The sequence below is a fragment of the Oreochromis aureus genome, linkage group 14, assembly GCF_013358895.1.
Source record: "Oreochromis aureus strain Israel breed Guangdong linkage group 14, ZZ_aureus, whole genome shotgun sequence".
Taxonomy (NCBI): Eukaryota; Metazoa; Chordata; class Actinopteri; order Cichliformes; family Cichlidae; genus Oreochromis; species Oreochromis aureus.
The window spans coordinates 31,697,409-31,717,768 of NC_052955.1; the positions used below are offsets into that span (position 1 = coordinate 31,697,409).

At 39.1% G+C, this 20,360-nt stretch overlaps 1 protein-coding gene across 1 annotated transcript; it reads right to left on the minus strand.

The window, feature by feature from the left end:
* Positions 1-6,149: 6,149 nt before the first annotated feature.
* On the minus strand, positions 6,150-19,179 carry mpzl3 (myelin protein zero-like 3). Its single transcript, XM_031750862.2, has 6 exons — positions 18,723-19,179; positions 14,971-15,137; positions 9,461-9,674; positions 8,356-8,512; positions 7,356-7,425; positions 6,150-7,121 (listed from the first exon to the last, which is right to left on the minus strand). The coding sequence occupies exons 1-6, from the start codon at positions 18,790-18,792 to the stop codon at positions 7,041-7,043; spliced, it is 759 nt and encodes a 252-aa protein (XP_031606722.2). The 5' UTR covers positions 18,793-19,179; the 3' UTR covers positions 6,150-7,040.
* Positions 19,180-20,360: the final 1,181 nt, after the last annotated feature.

A 20,360-nucleotide genomic window follows, 5' to 3' on the forward strand; every position in this document is an offset into this window, starting at 1 on the left:
CAACGCTGAGCCTCAGCCGTCCCGGTGGTCACTGCTGCCACACAGGGAAGGCAAAAAAAATCTAGCACCATTACTTGGCCGTCCTACATCATCACGATGTGTCATCATGGCAAACCATGGCCAGTGACACAGATACTGTAGTAATGCAGGGTTCTGCTGAGTATGCATGACGCTCTCAGTGCTGCCCTGCTTTACTTTTCCACAGATGTGCACATTCATACTAAAGATGTCCAGCTCACGGTCCACATCCCACATCCCGCTGTAATAACCAGATAAGCGCTTTCCTGAAGGGGAGGTGTCTTTTTCTGTTCTGAAGCAATTCAGATATCCCACTTCTGTAAGGTGAAGCCAACATCAGATGTTTGTTGAGGGTGAAAACTATGTGCATAACTGGGAAATGAAGCTCTGACACTTATCATCTCTATTCCAAGAGTTTCCTGTGCCAAAATAGGCAGAATGATTTTGTTTTAAAGCAGGAGGCCTTGACAGGATTCAAACCCAGGACTGTTTTTTGCTGTGAGCATCCGTTCTGGCATCCACCAAGGAAATGTCAATATTTGCTGATTTTCTTCGACAGTATTGCAGATATCACTAATGTGGCGAGCACTGCTGCCTCACAGCAACAAGGTCCTGGGTTTGAATCCACCATCTGGCCAGGGCCTTTCTGTGTGGAGTTTGCATGTTCTCTCTGGGTACTCTGGCTTCCTCCCACAGTCCAATGACATGCAGTTAGTGGGGTTAGGTTAACTGGTGATTCTAAATTGCCCAGAGGTGTGAATGTGAGTGCGAATGGTTGTCAGTCCCTCTGTGTTAGTGCTGTGACAGACTGGAAACCTGTCCAGGGTGTACCCTGCCTCTTGCCCTATGGCAGCAGAGATAAGTGATCCTGAATTGGATAAGCAAATGAGAATGGATGGATGGATGGATGGATGGATGGATGGATGGATGGATGGATGGATGGATGGATGGATGGATGGATGGATGGATGGATGAAATAAACTGAATATCAAATCTAAAGTGAACACCTGACTGTCACCTCACTGAAGTAATTGCTGTTTCGCATCAAAATGATTATGGTTTCATTCTGTTTACCCAGAGGTTTTCATCCAAACGCAGTCAGAATTTAAATTAATGCAATTTTTGCGCATGTTGATAAACAGCATCAATATTTAAACATCAAGTGACACTTCAAATCAAATGCCCACTGGGAGCAGTGCTACAAATCATTACAGAGAGGAATACAAAACACAATCCTAATCTTCTTTTTCAAAAAGATAGGAGGGGGGGGTATGTAAATGGAAACTTAAGAAATGCAAACACTCAAATTCCAAAGAGCCAGATTAGGCTCCCAGTGTGATCTGAGGAAATTACAGATAAAGAAACAGAGCCATGGTGGTTGCTCTTGCAAAACAATCCATGAGCAGTTGCAAACAGACTGACCAGCAGTTGACAGGAAATAAACCCAACCCAAAAGAAGCTGCTCACTCTTCACTGTATGCTAATGTGTGTCCAGTGACTTGATTGTTCTGTTAAGCGGCTGCTGCACTGACCACAGAGATCAATAACGCCACAGCGATCTGCCAGTACTGAGAAACACTCAAGAGCCTAGTTCTGGCAACACTTCAATGGAAATACAGACATCTTCCTTTTTTGTGATTGGTGTATTCTGTCATTAAATATGACGTTCAGGACACGTGTCAACAGGTTTGTCTAATGATCAGCTATTCGTTTGGTGCCCGGTCTGTTTGTGCGTGCTTCCTCACACAGCAGTGTTATATAGATTTATATAAACCTGTAGCAAATGCAGAGCTCAGACCAAAGCCAACTGAATACTAATTAACTAACTAATTTATGAGCTTGTTCATATGAAACCATTCATTTTGGTTTTTTGAAGGTTTTTTTTTTTACATGTAAATCCACAGTGTGTTGTATTTGTTGCAGTGCTGTCTGCCCTTTCAGGCTAAGTGTGATGAAGCTCCTCATTCGCAGTATGAAAGGTCACTGTATCTGTGAAAGACAATGAGATTCACATTTGATCTACCTGCTGCAAATTATACATGCTGCAGGAATATGAATGCACAAACCAAGGGCATCTAATCGACCATCACCGTTTCAATCAGTTCATTTCCTTTAGGATGATGACCCAAACGTCAAAGGTAGAGATGAGTGTACTTAATCAGTACTGTGGAGAACACTACACTTCACAAGTGGATGGAGTTTATAAGTTGCAAAGAGCTTTTCTTGCGAAATTCAAATACAGTACATAAAGTGTGCTACAAGTTATTTTTAACCGGTGTTGTGCTTTTAGTCCAGGCAGCATTCACATGTATCACTCACTCAATGAGGGCGTGTTCTTTAATAACATGATGTTAAAGGAGCAGCAAATAAACAGACTCTCTAGTTGTCATCTAAAGGCTCTCGGCACCGATTGCACTGCTTTATAACCCACATAACAAACCCAGAGCATAAAGTCCCAAACCATCTGAATACTGGAACTATCTATACAATGATACGAAAGTATAACAGTAATAGGATGGCACTGCAGTGGTAAATCCAGTTTTCTGATTCTAAAGCTCAGAGGTCTGTCTCGTGTCTGGTGACTGACACGGCAGCAACGTTGATTACAGGGATCAGCTGTCATGTTAAAGCAAATAAGTGGAGTACTGAGTGGCCTGCCTGCACTCAAACGTATTATTACCATGCAAGGTGACTGGTCTAATGCTTTCGCCTGCTAGGTGACGCATTATGTGTGTCACTATTCCGAAACACCAACATTGGAGGAAAAAAAGGGGAAAAAAATCTTGTGTACTAAGTGGAAGCAGACACAGTGTCACAAGTAATAAAATGACTCACTGCTGAGTAAATTTTATTAAGCATGATTGGAAGGAAACCACAACTGAGATTCAGTGAAAGCAAGATCGAATAAAAGTAAATACTAAGAAAAAGCAGTGATGCAAAGATGGATGTGCATGGGTGGGTATGTGTGCTTGTGTAGTGATATTTCTCTTCTTTACTTTCTTTCATATGTTTATGAAAGTGTAAATACATATGCACCGCAGTACTATATAGACAGTAATTTTATGTTTTAAGTTGTTTTAAGAGAGCACAATGCTAAAAGCAAAAATAGAGGAAGGTTGGGGGGGGATGGGGATTGCTTCCATATCAAATCAGTAAATTTTTTAAATGTTTTCTGCTCGACCACTTCCACTTTGCATAAAAATGTTGCATAAAAATGCAAGGATCAAACAAATATAATGGTTGTTGCGAAATTTGTGTATTTTGTTTCATATTTCAAATACTTTTCGTTTTGAAAAATTGTCCGTTGACCCACATTCAAGCCCCATTTTTCATATATTAAAATCTGAGGCAATATTTGAACATGAATATTTCAAAAACTGTTAAAGATAAAAGCCTTTTTTTCCCACTGGTCTGCTATCAAAATGAATCAGATTCTATAATATGGGACAGATGCATTAAAAAATGTCAGATAATTGGCTGGTTAAAATATGAAAAGTCCACATCTGGAAACTCCAGAGTTTCGTTCTGTCTGGATTCGACTATGTTCTGATTTTTGCTTTTGTCATTTTTGCTCAATCCAGCATGAAAGTTGATGAAAATATCACTCTTTTTATTTTTGTCAGTAAGTATTTGTGTTCTATTTTTGCACTATTGTGAAATGTAACAACACACAATCTGATGTATTTTATTAGCATGTGCTCAAGTATGGGACTTTTTTTAAATATTTGAACTAGCCGACACTCAGACATTTTTTAATGTGTTCCAAATTAAATATCCTGAATCATTTTAATGGTAAGAAGGAGCAGTGAAAAGTCTTGTCTTTTTTCTTTAATAGTTTTAGAGATATTCATGTTCAAACATCGCCTCAAATTTCAATGTGCAAAAAAAACGGCGCAAAAGTGGGTTGATGGACCATTTTCAAAAAAATATATCTTGAAAAGTATTTTATCTATGAAGCTAAAACTTTATATATGTCCAGCCTTTGGACAATAATATTGTTTTCAAGTGGGAGACAGTCAAGCAGAAGCTCATGTTTGTTTAAGATGGAATGACTGAAGTGTCACTGCAAACTTTAGGCATCTCTCACCGTATGCTGCACAGACACGCTGACAACCTCCCTTCACCTAAGTCTAAATTAAGTGGTGGAGGTGGTGTTGTGGCCAGAAATTGCTGCGCTCCAACATTTTCTGCTTATGTCAAATTACATGTTTATGATCCCAGAGTCCGTCAGTTGGGTTTTTTTCACCAAAGAAGCCATTGAGAAAATCTCAAACCGTCATTTGAGAGATACCATTATATGAATTCTTCTCATCGACTACTTTATTTTGGTAAAGAAAAAAAAGATGCTTTGTGTGAGTATTTTACTTATTATAATAAATGCATACTTAATAGTCTATACCTTCCCCTAACATCTAAAAGGTCTGAGAATAGTACTTTTGGTTGTTTGGTACTGAGGTCAAAAATTAACAACCCAAGGTAAAAATAGCATTACCACTGTTGCTGACATAGCAGGTCATCTTCCCCCCATGGAAAAACCAAATCTCCAGGGTAATTTGTGTATTAAGTATTGTATTTGAAATCTTGCCCTGTCTACATAAATCTAATTAACTTCAATGAAAATTCACACTAAGGCTAATCATTAATCATCAGCAGGCAGACTGTGCTAGTGTACACCTGTAGACACAAAACACTCTGTTCTGCACTCTGAATGTCTTATTGATGGGCAGGCAGAGTGCAGATAGCTGTGTGGAGTGATCTGGGATGAATGATCCGTTTCTGAATGCGACACCATGTGGACACAGCGTGCCTGGAGATGCAATGAAACAGCCATTTGAACTTGTCCACCAGCTTAATGGTTTTGGTCCCAGTGGTTCCAGATTCTTCCAGGTCTATTACTGAGACAGAAATACACTCACAACCAGTTTACACTCACCAGTTACACCAGCAAGTATGTCTTTGATGTAAAAGCACAGGGAGAACAACCACACAGGAAAGGCCCCAGCTGACCAGGACGTTCAGTGTCACTGCGCCAATTTTCCACCCTAAGCTCACTGTGTGCTCTGTTTACATGTGGGATATCTGCATTATTAAAGAGCACTTACTGCTTTTGCAATAGGTCGAATAATACAACGCAAAAGATAACCGTGTGTGTCTGATGTTAGGTCCAAACATAACACTTACCTGGCTATAAAGACCATATGACAATCCTAACACTCAGTGGTAGTGAGTTTTTCCCGGCGGGGGAGCAGATGGTTTATTGATCATTGTTGGGTCTACTTTCCACGAGATGCTGCTTTAGAGGAGTTTCTTTCAACACTTTCTCCAATTTCCAGCCAGTAACAATATCCAACAGCACAAATAAATTTAGGTAAATAAGGTAAATCTGCAGCACTTCCACTAGGGGAAAGTCATAATCGCTACTAAACCCAAAGGCAGACTTTAGGTTGATAAAAACAGATGTTCTGCAAAATGTTTTGCATAATTGAGCATTTAGAAAGATGGATGTTATGTGGCTCAATATTTGGAGCAGTAAATCTCTGCAGGTAAGTGATATTATGAGACAGGAATGATACTATGATACTATATCCTCTTAGCATGGAAAACAGAACATCTGAAGCGTCTCCTAAATAAGGTTTATCCAGAAATTTGAGGCCGGGCAACAGTCCAACTGTTTCCTTTCTTCAATCAGTTTTTTTAAATATATTTTTTTCTGCTTGACACGAGTAAGCTGTTGCCATGGCAGTTCAGATGAAGGAGGAATGATAATTGTTTCACCACAGCAGTTTGTGAATTATTAAAACCTAGAGGACATGAATGAGCAGACTGAGAAATAGAAAAGAAATTAGACAGAATGAGGACTTGTCGCTTTCAGTGCATTTTGCTGGCGACTGTTTATTGCATCTTTTCATGTCTCTCAAGGCCCACGACTGTGTAGATGAGACAGATGCAACCACAAATTTACAAGTAGTTCCAAGACTCCAGCGTGTCCTCAGAGTTTTTAAAGGAATATTCAAGAACGTTCATGAATAGTCGAAGAGATCCATTCATGAATAGTGCAACAGAGCAAACAAGGAGAGGAAGGGAGAAAATGGTGGCAGTGCGCCATGAACTTTAACATCAAACTGTCTCAGTAGAAGTTAAATACAGATCCATCACTTTAATACAAAAAAAATAAACAATTTCTTTATATTAAGTACAATCATTTTTTAAAGCAATCTTCTTACAAAGCCAAAAGAATCAGCTCAATTTATTTGTGAAAAAAAAAAAAGATGCAAAAGCACAGTGTGCATCCAAAACCAACCGTTATATTACATAACATAACCACATCTACAGTCAAACACAGGAATTCCCTCCAAAAAACTATCCAAAAGCAAATTCATACAGTTATTGCTGGAAGTGAAACAGAGTACTGTCTATAAATACCATGAGTGATCTCAGTTAATGTTTTTTTTTTTTTTACAATGATATAACAGAAATGTTCGACAAGAGTAAAACAGAGACACTGACAGATATCATACAGCCACTCTGATGGAGGCAATAAATTAGGAAAAAAAAAAAATGTATGCATCTCTTTCAACAACAAAAAACAAACAAAAACAAAAGACCAGAATATTTGTGTTTGCATACACTGCATACACAAGGACAGTTTGCCAAACAGTACCAGCCATGGTGCTTTGTGCACACAGAATAAAAAGTACATACCATATTCACACCACAGACTTTAGATTTCTCTTCATCCCCAGCTCCATCGTGTGAAAACAGTCAAAACAGCCTATAAATTCTAGCTTTCTGGGGGGGTTTTTTTTTTGGGGGGGGCATAAGCTTGGGAATACAAAAGAAAATCTAATTATTTGCATAGTGTTAAATATATGGAGTATTTCCCAAAGGAGTCACCAAAACAAACCTCATCACCAAGTGGTGGAGTGGCTGAGTGGTGGACTGTGGCATAGAAGACATAAATCCTGCATTGATTTCCTATAAAGCGCCAGGCTGCAGTTACATCTCCTGACCACCGGGGTTCTCTAGCAGTGGGAGTCAGCATAGCCTTCGACTTCAGGAGGCCTCTTTTTAAAGTCTTTTAAGTAATACTCTTCGTCTGAGTCCTGGAAAAGAAAAGAAAAGAACAGGAAAAAATACTTATGGATGGGTACACAAAGACAAAGACACAGAACAGCTACATAGGAAAAAATGAATCAATAATTTACAAATCCCAAAGTCCTGTTGTCAGACACCGAGGTCATGTAAAATGAATCATGTGAAATGTATCTCGCAGACATGTCTCAGTAAGTTATTTATGGCTTAGTAGAAAGTAAAAATGAAACACTCTGTACTCTTACCATCAGATATAGGTCACAGCATTTGGCCCCATCTTCTTTGTGTGTGTATCCTGGGATGCCATATTCATCCCTGATGAATGCAGAACGGACAGCAAAGATGGTTAAGAACGACATAATCACATGTTTGCAGAGTAAAAACCTGCCTGTGCTGTTTAGATACAGTACATACAAATCAACTTACAACCCCACAATAAAACATGTACTTTTCAACTGAGGCTCTCCATTTGTTGTTTCCACTTATGTCCGTGTTTCCCACATTCAGTCTTTAATTGAGCAGCAATTTAAGATATATTATCAGCTGCTAAACTCTATTTGAAGACCCAGTTTAGCTTTTTCATCTGGAAGAACAATGCCATCTGCCATAAATCTAATAGTGGGCTATTAGCTTCCCGCTGGCCTTCACGTCTTATATTTCGCTACCAGCTGGCTCACTCACTAGGTCACCATTGTGGCAGTCACTGATATCTCTTTAGAGAGTTTCTCATGCCACAGTCGCATTGACTCCACGATCTTGGACTCCAGCTGTAGTATTTATTTTGCTGTGGAGATCCGCTGCAAGCTACGGCCACTCTGGTTTCAACTGAGCAAGCACTCAGCTTGGCAAAGCATAAAAACAAAAAACAAAAAAAGATAGTAGGCTTTTTTTTTTTTGAGCAATTACGAAGCTCACCAATTAATCTATTCTAGTCAAAATATTTGGGGCTTTTCCATCCAATGTTAAATAGCCAATTTTTGTTATTCTCTTGTTTTGTACTGTAAAGATATACTTGAATGCAGTTAACAGTATAAAAACAGGGAAACATAAAACGACAAAGATAAAGCTTTTTTTTTTTTTTTTTTTTTTAAAGATAATGGTAACAGTGTCAAGCTGCTTATATTGAAGTACATAAAGTTTGTAGAGCAGCTAAGATGAATGTGAACTTCGACTGCAAGCCAGTACTTTATCCATCTTTATCCCCTGGAGACCCTCACCAGTGATTGGCAGAATGCATCTACTCACCCCTCTGTGACCTCTATGGGTGATCTGTGGGCCTTTGATTGGTTACGCTCTTTCTTGGGACACATCATCCGTCCAATAAGAATGAGGGTTATGACAGCAGAGGGGAGGAGGATGAAAAAAAGGAGGACTGCAACATCTGAGAAGCGAATGCTGGGCACTGAGGAGGAGGAGAATAATGTTTGGTCATCAGGGGCACAGTTACATGATGTTTATGATCACACATCTACAGGACTTCATACAAATCTGCACTTGGCAGTCACCACATATACATACACTGTCACAGACTGTAAACTGTATACACACTATATACAGCAGCTCTATGAGTGCCACTATACACAGTTGATGATAGCAGCGAAAACGTGAAACAGTACAAAAAAAAAAAAAAAAAAAAAAATTTTAATATTCTTGCAGAGAAGAGATGAATAGACACATGATACATGGCTCACATCTTTACAGTAAATATGCAGCTGAAGCCAGCAGCTGATTAGAACAGCTTGCCTGTCTTTACCCAAAGGTAACAAATCGACCAACCAGCATATCCCCAAAGCTCCCTGACATAAAGTTCATTGCTAATCTGTACAGAAAGAGAAAAAAAACAAAAACAACAATGGGCCATTACAGTGGGGCTACGTGCCAGACTCTTCCCTGGCAGAGAATAGCAACTTCCTGGTTGCGTGGAAGCTGTTCCCAGAAAAATACAGTCACGATATCACATGTTCATTTTACATAACAGAGTTACAAACTGCACAGACAAGAATGGGTTCAATCTTCCCTTCTAGGTTTTTATCAAAATGTGATGAACTACACTCCAGTCATCCTCTAACCATCTACCGTCCACTCATAGCTGAAGCAGGTTAATACATGTGGGACCAAATGCTTAAATCATGACAGGCTTACACAAACACAACATGGATGTTTGGATTAGTCTGCCATCCATTAAACTGTGAGGCTGGCATTGGAATTTTAAGCCTTTCCTAAATCGGCCCAGTGTCTGCATGCACACACTGTACAACTGATAATGAGAGGCACCAAATCCAGACACCTGAGTTGAAGTCAGGACAAACACTGAAAGAGTTTGAATGCAAGACAAGGATTTGACTCTTACCCCTTGGTGTGACAGTAAGTACAGTGTGTGAAGTCGTGGACCCGTGGACATCAGGAGGGTTTCTGACTGTGCATGTAAAGGTCCCATTGTCATTCAGTGTGGCATTGATTAAAGAGATGGAAGCATCTCCACGTGCCGGGGTGCCTTGCCACCGGATTCGACCGCCGAACTGACCCTCTGTTGGCGGGTATGCTCGTGAGGAGAAGTGGAGAAACTGAAAGGAGAAAGAGACATCTTACATCTTTATATGAAAGACAGGAGTGATTAAATGGCCTGAGCAAGCTGAAAATGATATTTGAGTGTGCAGGAAGGATGTGCAGTGAAATGTGGTTATGCATTGTGCATATTTCAACCTGCTGTGTCACACTAGGAGACTAACGCCTAAAACTGTGTAAATTAATGATCATTTTCCTGTTCAGAGAGCACATAATACTACTCATCATTTGCAAATCTAACTTGTCTGGAGAAACAGATGGTGGTTGGACATCCTTTCCTTGGGCAACATTGTTGACAGAGGGAAGAGGGCTCCTTGTTCAGTCTGAGAAATACGAATAAAATCCAGCAACTCCCAAAGGACATTCATGCTAGTGCACAATTCTGCAGGAGTCTTAAAAACTGAATCTACCTCTGTTTTTAACATTTACCACATCAATCTGTTTTCAACAACAAACTCCATCCCTTTTATCACTCCCACATCAAGCTGACCCAGACCTCTCTACAACATGACATCCGGAGAATGAGTGTGCTGTGCATGTGGGTGGAAAAGAGGGGGATAAAAATGTGTAAACACGACAGAACATGTTTTGCACAGAGTAAACTAAGAGTGCAGAATGTGTGCTTTATCAAGTTTATGACACACCAATAAGCACAGACATGGGAGGAAAGTAAAAAAATGAAAGTAAACAAATGAAACACCAACAAGAAAAGGGTAAAGAATACAGTCAAAGCATGTATTTGTATTGATCTGGTTTTCTGCTCCTGTTTGAATAATGCGTTTTAAAACTCCACCACAGCAATATCATATTTGACCTAAACACGGTTGTCATTTATAGTCGCACCAGTTTCCACCTTCTTTACTCTCAGTATTACTGTGTGCATGCCTCCTCAAACACAGATCATATTAAACAAGATCACAACAACTTACAAGTTACAGTAAGTGAAAGTAAGTGAAGTTTAAAAAAAAAAAAGCTTAACAAGGGTTGATCTGAATCAAAAAAGTGAAAGAGTTGTTGACAGAGCTGCTGTCAACCCACTAAATAACTGTTTGCAGTTATGTCACAAGCCACTGAAAACATGTACGAAGTTGTTGGTGTAGCATGCGCAAAATACCTACAAATTGCTGAGTGTGTGCTCTGTTAGCTGACAGTCACCCATAGTTTGCACATGAAATGCTGACTTGTCTGCAAACACAAACTACTCACCAAATGGTAGTGAAACTGAAAAGTGTGGCGCAAACAGGAAACGCAGACCTTTGAAATCGGTTTGTTGTAGCAGTAAAGCAAATGTTCTCCATTTTGGTTTGCACTGCACTTTTGACTGCCTGGAGAGTAAAAGGCAGGTGTTTGGAGAAAAGTTATCATCTTTCATGCAAACTACAGATGGCTCCAACAACCTGCTAATAAACAAAGTTTTTGGTGCTCTTTGCGACTGATTTCACGTGGCTGATGCCTGAGCTGTCCTCGCAACCCGTGCTAGGCGTCTGACATATGGCAATTTAGACAGAACATTTTCCGAACAATTTCCAATATAAATACAGATGAATCCATGCCCAGAGACCGCTAAACATACATGTCATTTCCTACAACTTAACCAGACAAGTATTTGAGCTAATATACATATAATGAACTGGTAGCAGAGATAATCTAAGCTACTAATGCAGTGATTCTTTGTGCTCACCACCATTTAGATTGTGTTATTCTGGGCAGTAAATCCGATAAACATGAACCATTCGCAAAGTGCTACAAAACCCAAATATAATCCCTCCCTTTCCTGAAAAGTACATAAAAATAAAAATGAACAAACAAAGTTTTATATTATTTATAATGTATTCAAACTGGCTTCACAAACTAAATGGCGTGTCAACACAATTCCAGAACAATATTTACTTTCAAAAAAAAAAAAAAAAAAAAAAATTAAAAAAAAAATAAAATAATCAAGATTAGGCAAAAATGTTTGCCTTCTTTGAAGTTTATACATTTACTGCCTGAAGTGTGCAAATCCCTGTGAACACTGTCAACAAGGATAACTGAATGATGTTCACAATAAACTGAGGCAGGAGAAAAGCAAAACCACAGAATCACCTGGATAATTACCAGGACTGATAAGCTTTTATGCTTTTACAGCCCCGTGATGTAGACTGCTGTAGAGGCTGGCAAAGATAAAGATGGTCATATCTGTGTTGCTCACTCTTGGTGATCATTTAAAAGTTGGCAGAGCTCAGCCTACATGAGAAAAGCTTGAAATCAGTTACTACTACCAGACTCTGCTCAGGCTGAAAACAAACATTAGACCCAAAGGTACTTTTGAATTCATGAGAGATGCTGCAGCATGACTAAGGATGGAAAACTGTTTTCAACTGAGACCACCTACATTTAAACAAATGCTTCCCCTGACTTGAGAAGCTTAGCAGCAACTTTTAGATCATAATAAGACTTTAATGTAACATTATTCAGCAAAACTCAATAGCCAAATCCTTCAATTACCATCAGCTTCCACTGATATTTGATTGAACATTCAGCCTCTCTTCGCCAATCTACAAAATTAATTCTCATCAGGACTGGAGGTAATTATGCAAGCCACTGAAGCACTGCAGCAATTCAGATTGACACTAAAGCTTTGGCAGCAAAATGATATTTTCTGATAGAGGTTTTCACATGCTTATTCATGGCCTCTCCCAGCATGATATACGAGCAGGGACACACAGGCCAATAAACCAGCCAAAACTGCAAATGAAATTGGATGGGAAGTAAATGAAGGCTTAGAAGCAAGTGTGGAAGTTTCTAATTTTTATTTGTATGTACAGGTCGCATCAGGAACCTGCCCCTTTTCATTTAGGTTGAGTTAGTTCTGATGAACTGCAGGAAAAGTGGGCTCCTTTTTTCTTTTTTTTTGTTAGGAAACAGCCCCCCCACACACACACACACACACTTTTTCCCCCCACAAACAGCTGTATGGCTTTATCAACCAATTACTGCAGACTGACACCCTAATGCTAATATAACATGCATCTCTCCCTCCACACAACTACATCTTAATGAGAGTGAACCAGCAAAACTCCATATCTGCAGAGCCACAAAGCATTAGTCTCTACTTTACTCCAAGTGCTCCTATAGGAAATGGTTGCATAGAGGGTTGCAGCTACCACACTATGGATTCTCACAGTCCAAATGCAATTACACAGAACCACAGTGAATGGCTATCTTAAAGTACAAATGGAAATGCTTAAATGATGTGGTGTGTTTCCAGTGGATTGGTCAGTGAAACTCAAGCCACACTTAGAGGACTGAATGCAGTTATGGGTTAGGATGGATACATTTCAACGCACTTCTAACAAGACCACAATTCCATCGCATGAGGAGGGGTCTATTAAGGTAGCTCACTTTCTGGGGTTTTACCGAGGAAGCCACAAAAGATGGACTGGAACATGAATGGGTAAAACATGGACTTTCGGACTTTTTTTTTTTTTTTTTTCCACACTGAGGCTCATAAATCAGATGAGTTTGGCATAAATAGAATTTTAATTAAACTGAATTTGCTTGAGGGTGTTGCTGCTATCACAGCAGGTGTACAGGTACGTTCAGAAATCAAGAGAAGTCGAGCTGGCCATGAATGCAAATAAAGCAATCACATATTCAAACAAGCTGTGTTTGTACAAAGTGGCAATGCGTGTCACAAGCCTGTCTTATGAACAATGTCTGTGTGAGGACCTGCAAGTTCAAAAATATTTTATGTCTGTTAAACTGTTTTTTTTTGGGGTGTTTTTCAGATTTTCAGCTAAAGAAATGTGATGTGTTTCGCAACAAAGGGCCTAAAGATCAAATTTAAAATGGGCTCTTTGCCAAGATGTCTGTTCCGTGTAGACATAGCACTGGTTCATCCCATGAGTTAGGTGCCTTTTCAATGCTTGAATGATTCCTAGGTCAGTGTTCTGTTGCTTATGAAGGACTGTACCGAGAATAAGTGAAAAAACAACCAGTGTCAAAAGAAAATCTTTGACAAGAAACTCTGGCCCCTTGAAAGCAAGAAAGACGACACGTAGTGCAGCTCAGGACCTTTGCACATATATAAATACTGTCTGGAGTCTATGTTTTATCTTCCAACTATAACTTCAGCCTACAGTGATTGCGAAGCAACGTATCTGACATGTTTCACAAGGATGTTCTTGTTAAGTCTTGTTTCAGTCCAGTGCACCCGTTGCCTGGAAGCAGTGGCTTTTGCCCCACCTTAATAATCCATAGCTCCTTCCCTGCCAGGCTGAGTCATGTTTAGTTCAGTTCACCTACACATTTTATTTCAGTTCAATGAAATCTAATTACAAAGAATTCACAAAATGCATTACTTTTCTACAGTCGGTGTCAGAGATTTTGTCTTAATCTCTGGCTCTCTTCCACAGCATGTCTTTTATCCTGTCTTCCTTCTCTCTCCCGAACTGGCTGCAGCAGATGGCCGCCCCTCCCTGAGCCTGGCTCTGCCAGAGGTTTCTTCCCGTTAAAAGGGAGTTTTTCTTTCCCACTGTTGCCAAAGTGCTTCCTAACAGGGGGTCATGATTGTTGGGTTTCTCTCTGTATGTATTATTGTAGGGTCTACCTTACAATATAAAGCACTTTGAGGTGACTGTTGTTGTGATTTGGCGCTGTATAAATTAAATTGAATTGAAATTGAAATGAAAAAAAGTCTTACCAGCAGTCCATAATATTTCTTTAAAAAAAAAAAAAAAAAAAAAAAAAAGTATATTTAGGTAACTGTTACCAGACAGCAACCAATAAATGAATCTATGAACCGTTGACGTAGAAAAATCGGCTACTGAGAACAGTAATTTAATTATCCTGCGAAGGAAACAAAAAAACCAACAACCCCATAATCCTGTTTATCTGTTACCAAATTATAGTCGTGGTCTTCTAATTTTCATGTGTGATAATAAGTCATCATTAGTTAGTTCAGTAAATAATGTCATTACTGGGAGCACAGCTTTGATCTCTCTATGAGCTTATCTTTTACACAGTAATAATTTCAACTGACATCTACATTCAGCCGGTGCACTACACAGTGTTTATTTGTTCTCTTGTCCAATTATCTTTTAATGTGTAAAACTCCCAAAATGAGTCAATTACAGGTGTTTTAGAAAAAAAATGCATCATAAAAGCTGTTTCTGAAAGAGCTGACTGAACATCACACCTACAGACTTTAACATTTTAATCCACTGCAGTTATGGCTGCAAATAAAGGATACATTATTTTGCAACACTGGCTGCAACACAACCTTGAAGTTAATTCGGATAAAAGTATACTCACCATCATTGGTGGACCTCCACTCTGCGGCCGGTAAGACCAGTCAACTGTCATCTTACTAGTTGGCCTACTTGTGGAAGTAAATGAACAGGACAATGTGACAGTATCTCCTTTAGATGCATGGACCTCTGGTGGTGTGGTCACTGTGATGGAGGAGACTGGGGAAGGAGCTGGAGGTGAAATATTATAGTAGAAAAAGAAGAAGAGAGATCCACTGGTCAGAGATGAAAGCCAGCCAGAAAAAGATAAATAAATTTAAAAAAAAAAAAATGGGGGTGGTATGTACAGATTCATAAATTTGTGTGTGAAGGAGAACACAATGTGAGTGATGTTTTACCCACTGCAAAATAGAGTGTGCAAATATGCTCACACCAAGGTAAAAACGTCCTCCGGATAGACACAGAACTGACTGACACTAATGCAAGTTACTCATCCAACTCTCTTGCTGGGCAGACCTTGTTTTACATTTGTATCTCTCAAGGGCCTTCAGCTCTCTGTCTCACTCTAGATGGCTTTTCATTGTTATTTCTTCAGTGATAATACCAAGGGACTCAAACATCAGCACTGTCCACAGCAAGCCGCTCAACTACACCTATAAAGAAAAAAAACAAACTAATGGCTTCTCTTGCTAGTGTTTGTACAAACACCAGACACACCATGAAGACTGGATTCAAAACACAGTGGACAGACTGTGCAGCAAGGTTTGGAATTTCACCCTATTCACTATCTTTGTTTAACATGTTGATTGCTAATTAGCAGTAAAAATAAAGTGCAAAGTTTGGTGTCATGTGACACTACATAAAAAAATCAGTTCCATTTACCCTAATAGGACCTTAGGGATCTGTGGCAAATTTCACAGCAATCTAGCCGACAGCTTTGCCAAAAGGCTTTGTTCTGAACCACAGACGCCAAGCTCCTCATGGCCAATCCATCCAGACATGGTTATTTCAATAAATGCTTAAAACTGCTGCTGATAGCAATACAGAAGATGTAGAGAATCACCAACATGACCAGAAATGATCCTTGAGAGACTCTGGGCATCTAGAGCTATTTTTTTGTTTTTTGTTTTTTAATGCAGTAACTGTAAAGGTGTTTTCACTCTCAAAAATAAATGTCAGCATTGCTGTGGTGCATGCCACAGTCACCTCCTCTGGGGCTCATGAAAATTCTAGCTATGTGATTGATTTCATACTGAAGCTGTAACTGGTAGACTGATAAAACAGCCTGACCAACTTTGACTCATAAAAGCATCATCATGGTGCAACATTGTCCCCTTTAAGACAAAGTTGGTATGTGAAACTAGCTGCATTTTCCCTTTATCTCTGACATTAACGCACTGCTTTTGGGGGGCAAAAATGAAGGAGCCCTTCATTTCCAGAAAAAGCCTCAACATGCATTTTCTTTAAGAATTTACCAAAAGCAAAATAGAGCGATCCCCTGATATAACCAATCTTATTAGAACGACACCACTGCTTTCACCAAGCATCCCAAGGGACATGATAAGGCCGAAGTTTATATTAAACAAATGAGCAGAAGAGATCTCATCCAATCAGCCCGATTCATCGACAAAGACCTTGGGGTGACTTGAACAAAGCAATCTCTTCAAAAAAGTGTAAATCAAAAAGCCAAACCGCTCTTGAACTTGAAAATAATAAATGCTGATAATCTTGTAATCAGTGCAGGGACAGGAACACCGGCAGCTCATCGTTGGGCATGTTGACACTCGTTTCTGGACATTTACTTGAGTAGAAGAGCGAGGACGAGAACACACTATGTAAGCATGTTTTTAAGTAACCCTGCAAGGAAAAACTCCCCATATTTGTACAACCTCGATTCCACAAAAATTTGGATGCTATGTAGAATGTAAACTCACATAAAAATCTTTTTTGACAACATAACACACAAAACATGTTTTGAAACGGAGGCATTTTACTCTTTCATAAAATATATTAGCTCATTTTGAATTTGATGGTAGCAACACGCCTCAAAAAAGTCAGGATGGGGGAAACAAACAGCTGGAAATGTAAGATGCACTAAAAAGAAACAGCTGGGGAACATTTTTCAACTAATTAGGTTTATTGGCATTAGGTCAGCAGCATGATTGGGTATTAAAAACCAGCTTAGAGAGGCTGATTTCTTTCCACATTTTTTTTTTTTCTTTAGCTCGTGCTGGTGGGCTGAATTTCACCAGTCTGCAATAAACTGCATCTTCAAATTGCAAAACAATTTCAAAAGCAATGTTCCTCAAGGTAAAATTGTGAAGAATATCTTAGCATCTACAGTACATTCACTAAAAGATTCCAAGAATTTGGAGAAATCTCTGTGTGCGAGGGGCAAAAAAATCACACAAATTCAGGTTAAAGCTATCATGCAAAGAAGCATCAACACAAAACCACTTAAAACAAACAGAGACAGAACATAAATAATATGACCACAGAATAGCATTAATTTTTAAATTATTTTTGGAAAACATGGACACCACATCCTTTGGACTAAAGAGGTAACAGGAACAATCTGGCTTGATATCACTGCTCACTTAAAACACCTGCATCTTTGAGAGTACAGGGGTGCATTAGTGCCTATGGAATTGGCACCATCATTGCTGAAAGGTATATACAAGTTTTAGAGCTGCATATGCCCCCATGTCTTTTGCAGGGAAGGCCTTCCATATTTTAGCAAGACAATGCTAAACCACATACTGCAGATATTACAGCAGCATGGCTTCATAACAGAAGAGTCCAGGTGCACAGTGATGTCCCCCGTCTCAATTATTTGGGACACATTGCTGCCATCAAATTCAAAATGAGCTAATATTTGTCTTAAAATAATACTACATCTCAATTTAAACATATCATATGATCTCTAAATTCTATTAACAATTAAATTTGGGTTTATGAAATATTTGAATTATTGCATTGTTTTTAGCTGCATTTCACACACCATCCTAGTATTTACACAGAACTGCGTTTGTGGACATGCTGATGTTACACCAACCTCTCCCTGTTTTATGTTGTCCACGACAGCTATGACTCCATTTTCACAATTTATTTTTCTTATTTTTTGAAAGTCTGCCCACAGTTCAGCGCCATCTTTGTAATTTGCCCGGCAAAATACCGTGGACTTGTGTTACTGAATGCCAACTGTCTGATTTTTTTTCTTCTTCCACGGCTGGTTTCATAACTAAGGTCTATTATTATGGTTATTATTAAGAGCGGAGCGTGTGTGGCTGCCCCCATGGTAGCTACATTAGCAGGCCTCTGTGGATTATTAGGCTTATTACCACAAGAGGGAATCATTAATTAGTTGAGAGTGACTTAAAACTTGTCTGAGTAGAGTTTACTACAACTTCGTGGTGTTTACTGGACAACATTTAGTATATTTTGTATTCACTGGTTTGTATTATATATTCACTGGCAGTGTTTATCTAAAACGAAAAGCTATAAACGAAAAAAAAAACTACAAATAAATATGGCGTACTAGGTCTATCGAAGTGTTGAGTAGGCTTTAGACCCAGAAGGCCTCCATTGCCTTGGGCATTTATGTGATAGCCTTAAAAACGAAACGTGTAATGTACAACTAACAGTGGTGAGCTAACAACACTGAAAACTCAAACGTCAACTAAATTTTAAACAGCCTGTGTTTAATTAGGAGTTATTGGGACATAAATGTCAGTGCCAGCCTACCAGTTCAAACATTGGAAGACGCGACAGGGGTTGTGTGAGTATGGAGGCTCCGGTCGGGCTCGGTTTACTCACCTAAACAGCAGAGCCAATACAGCAGCAAAACCACGTTCAGAGCACTCGTCCTTCGGAGCGGTCGACGCATTTTAAAGTTGGGGGGAAAATAGGCTCTAATGCGTCAAGTTTAAAAAAAAAAAAAAGTCCAAAGTTGCGTCAAAGCTTCAATAAAATTCCGCCCATAGTCTATTTTTCATGACTCAGTCTCTCCGATAGCCTCGCGTAGGCGGACCGCCCTACCACTACCTGCCAAACAGGTGTATCAGGAAGTGGCGCTCAGACAGTAAAACTAATTTTAAGCATAGGTGCTGAATACAAGGAGACGCAATTTATGATAGCTATGACGCTCGCCTGATTCGTTAGTGTGTTTTTTTTATTACTCGCATGAGAAACTCCATGAAAATGCCACGATGGGACGCTAAACACTCGCGCAGTAACACTGCTTTTCAGAATAAAGCAGCGATAACAAACGTATGAGATCACCACCCGATGTCAGGTTTATGCCACAGCTGCCCTAAATTAACAGGATTTGTAATTACCAAAATATTTTTTTATGTTTGTGTAATGGTTAATTTGGCAGTATGAACAAGCTCTTTAATCAAAATATTGTTTGGAGTGCTAAAATGTAATTATTGTTTTTTATCCACGAATTCTCAAATTTACTCTTTAACAAAAAAAAAAAAAAAAGAATAACGCATATTATTTTATTTATTAAAATGCCCAATTAGAGTTATTTAATTGCAAATAAATACGGTTTAGTGGTTGAATATTATGGTTGATTCACTTATGATTCCTCAGAAAAGTGCAGTGTGCCAACTCTATGTGGATGCAAGTATATGTGAACTTGTGCTGTGTATTTAAGCTGGTTAATTTCTAAAAAATAATAATAATAATACAACAAAACTGTTTTATTAGGCCTGTTTGAGTTTTTTAAAACAGACATTGGCCAAAATGTGTCAAAATGAAACCACATTAAACTGCAATAACCCCCCCACCCAGTCTCCTCTGTGTGTGGAGGCCTTATCTCCTGAGACCTTACCCAGCAATGCTCTACTGGGACCTCTCCTGGTATTTCTAAGCATATCAAACCACTATCGCTGTCCCCAATCTCATGTTTTTACCACTATAATTATATCCAGTGGGAGAACGGGTTTGTTTTTCTAGCCTCAGTGTAGTTTCACTGGGATATTATGTTTTATCCCCCAATTACATGTTTGCACACATCGTTTGATGTTTGTGTCTTTATTTGGTCTGAATTCTCAGCTCCGTTCTTATATTCAACTGCTCTGCCAGGGACCTTTTTTCCCTCTAATCTGACAGCAGCTATGGTTGCTGTAATGGGCCTCCATAACTTCATTTTACGACACATCAGTGTGAGAGCAGCATCCTCTATTACAGTGGCTCCAGCTCTCTGAAATAGTACATGTAATATATCAGCAAGCTAATATAATTGTTTGTAATGTGCAGTTGAGGATCTTGGGGGAGGGAATGCACCATGGCGTTAACTTTCTCTGCAAGTAATCCTTTCTTTCTTAATCTTAATCTCTAGGAATCTTTCTTAATGTGTTTCATGAAGTAGTAAGAGATCAAATAGATTTGTTTTTATTCCATGTAAACTGTGAGATGTGAGTGTGGCGGAGGTGAATTCTGCCTAAA

What these genes read in the sequence shown, in the direction of transcription:
- mpzl3 (XM_031750862.2), bottom strand. Translation starts at nt 18,792, where the DNA reads ATGCGTCGACCGCTCCGAAGGACGAGTGCTCTGAACGTGGTTTTGCTG. An exon ending in GTGGAGGTCCACCAATGATG is followed by an intron (nt 9,675 to 14,970) that starts GTGAGTATACTT and finishes TTCTCCTTTCAG; the next exon opens with TTTCTCCACTTCTCCTCACG. An exon ending in GCTGTGACCTATATCTGATG is followed by an intron (nt 7,122 to 7,355) that starts GTAAGAGTACAG and finishes TTTCTTTTCCAG; the next exon opens with GACTCAGACGAAGAGTATTA.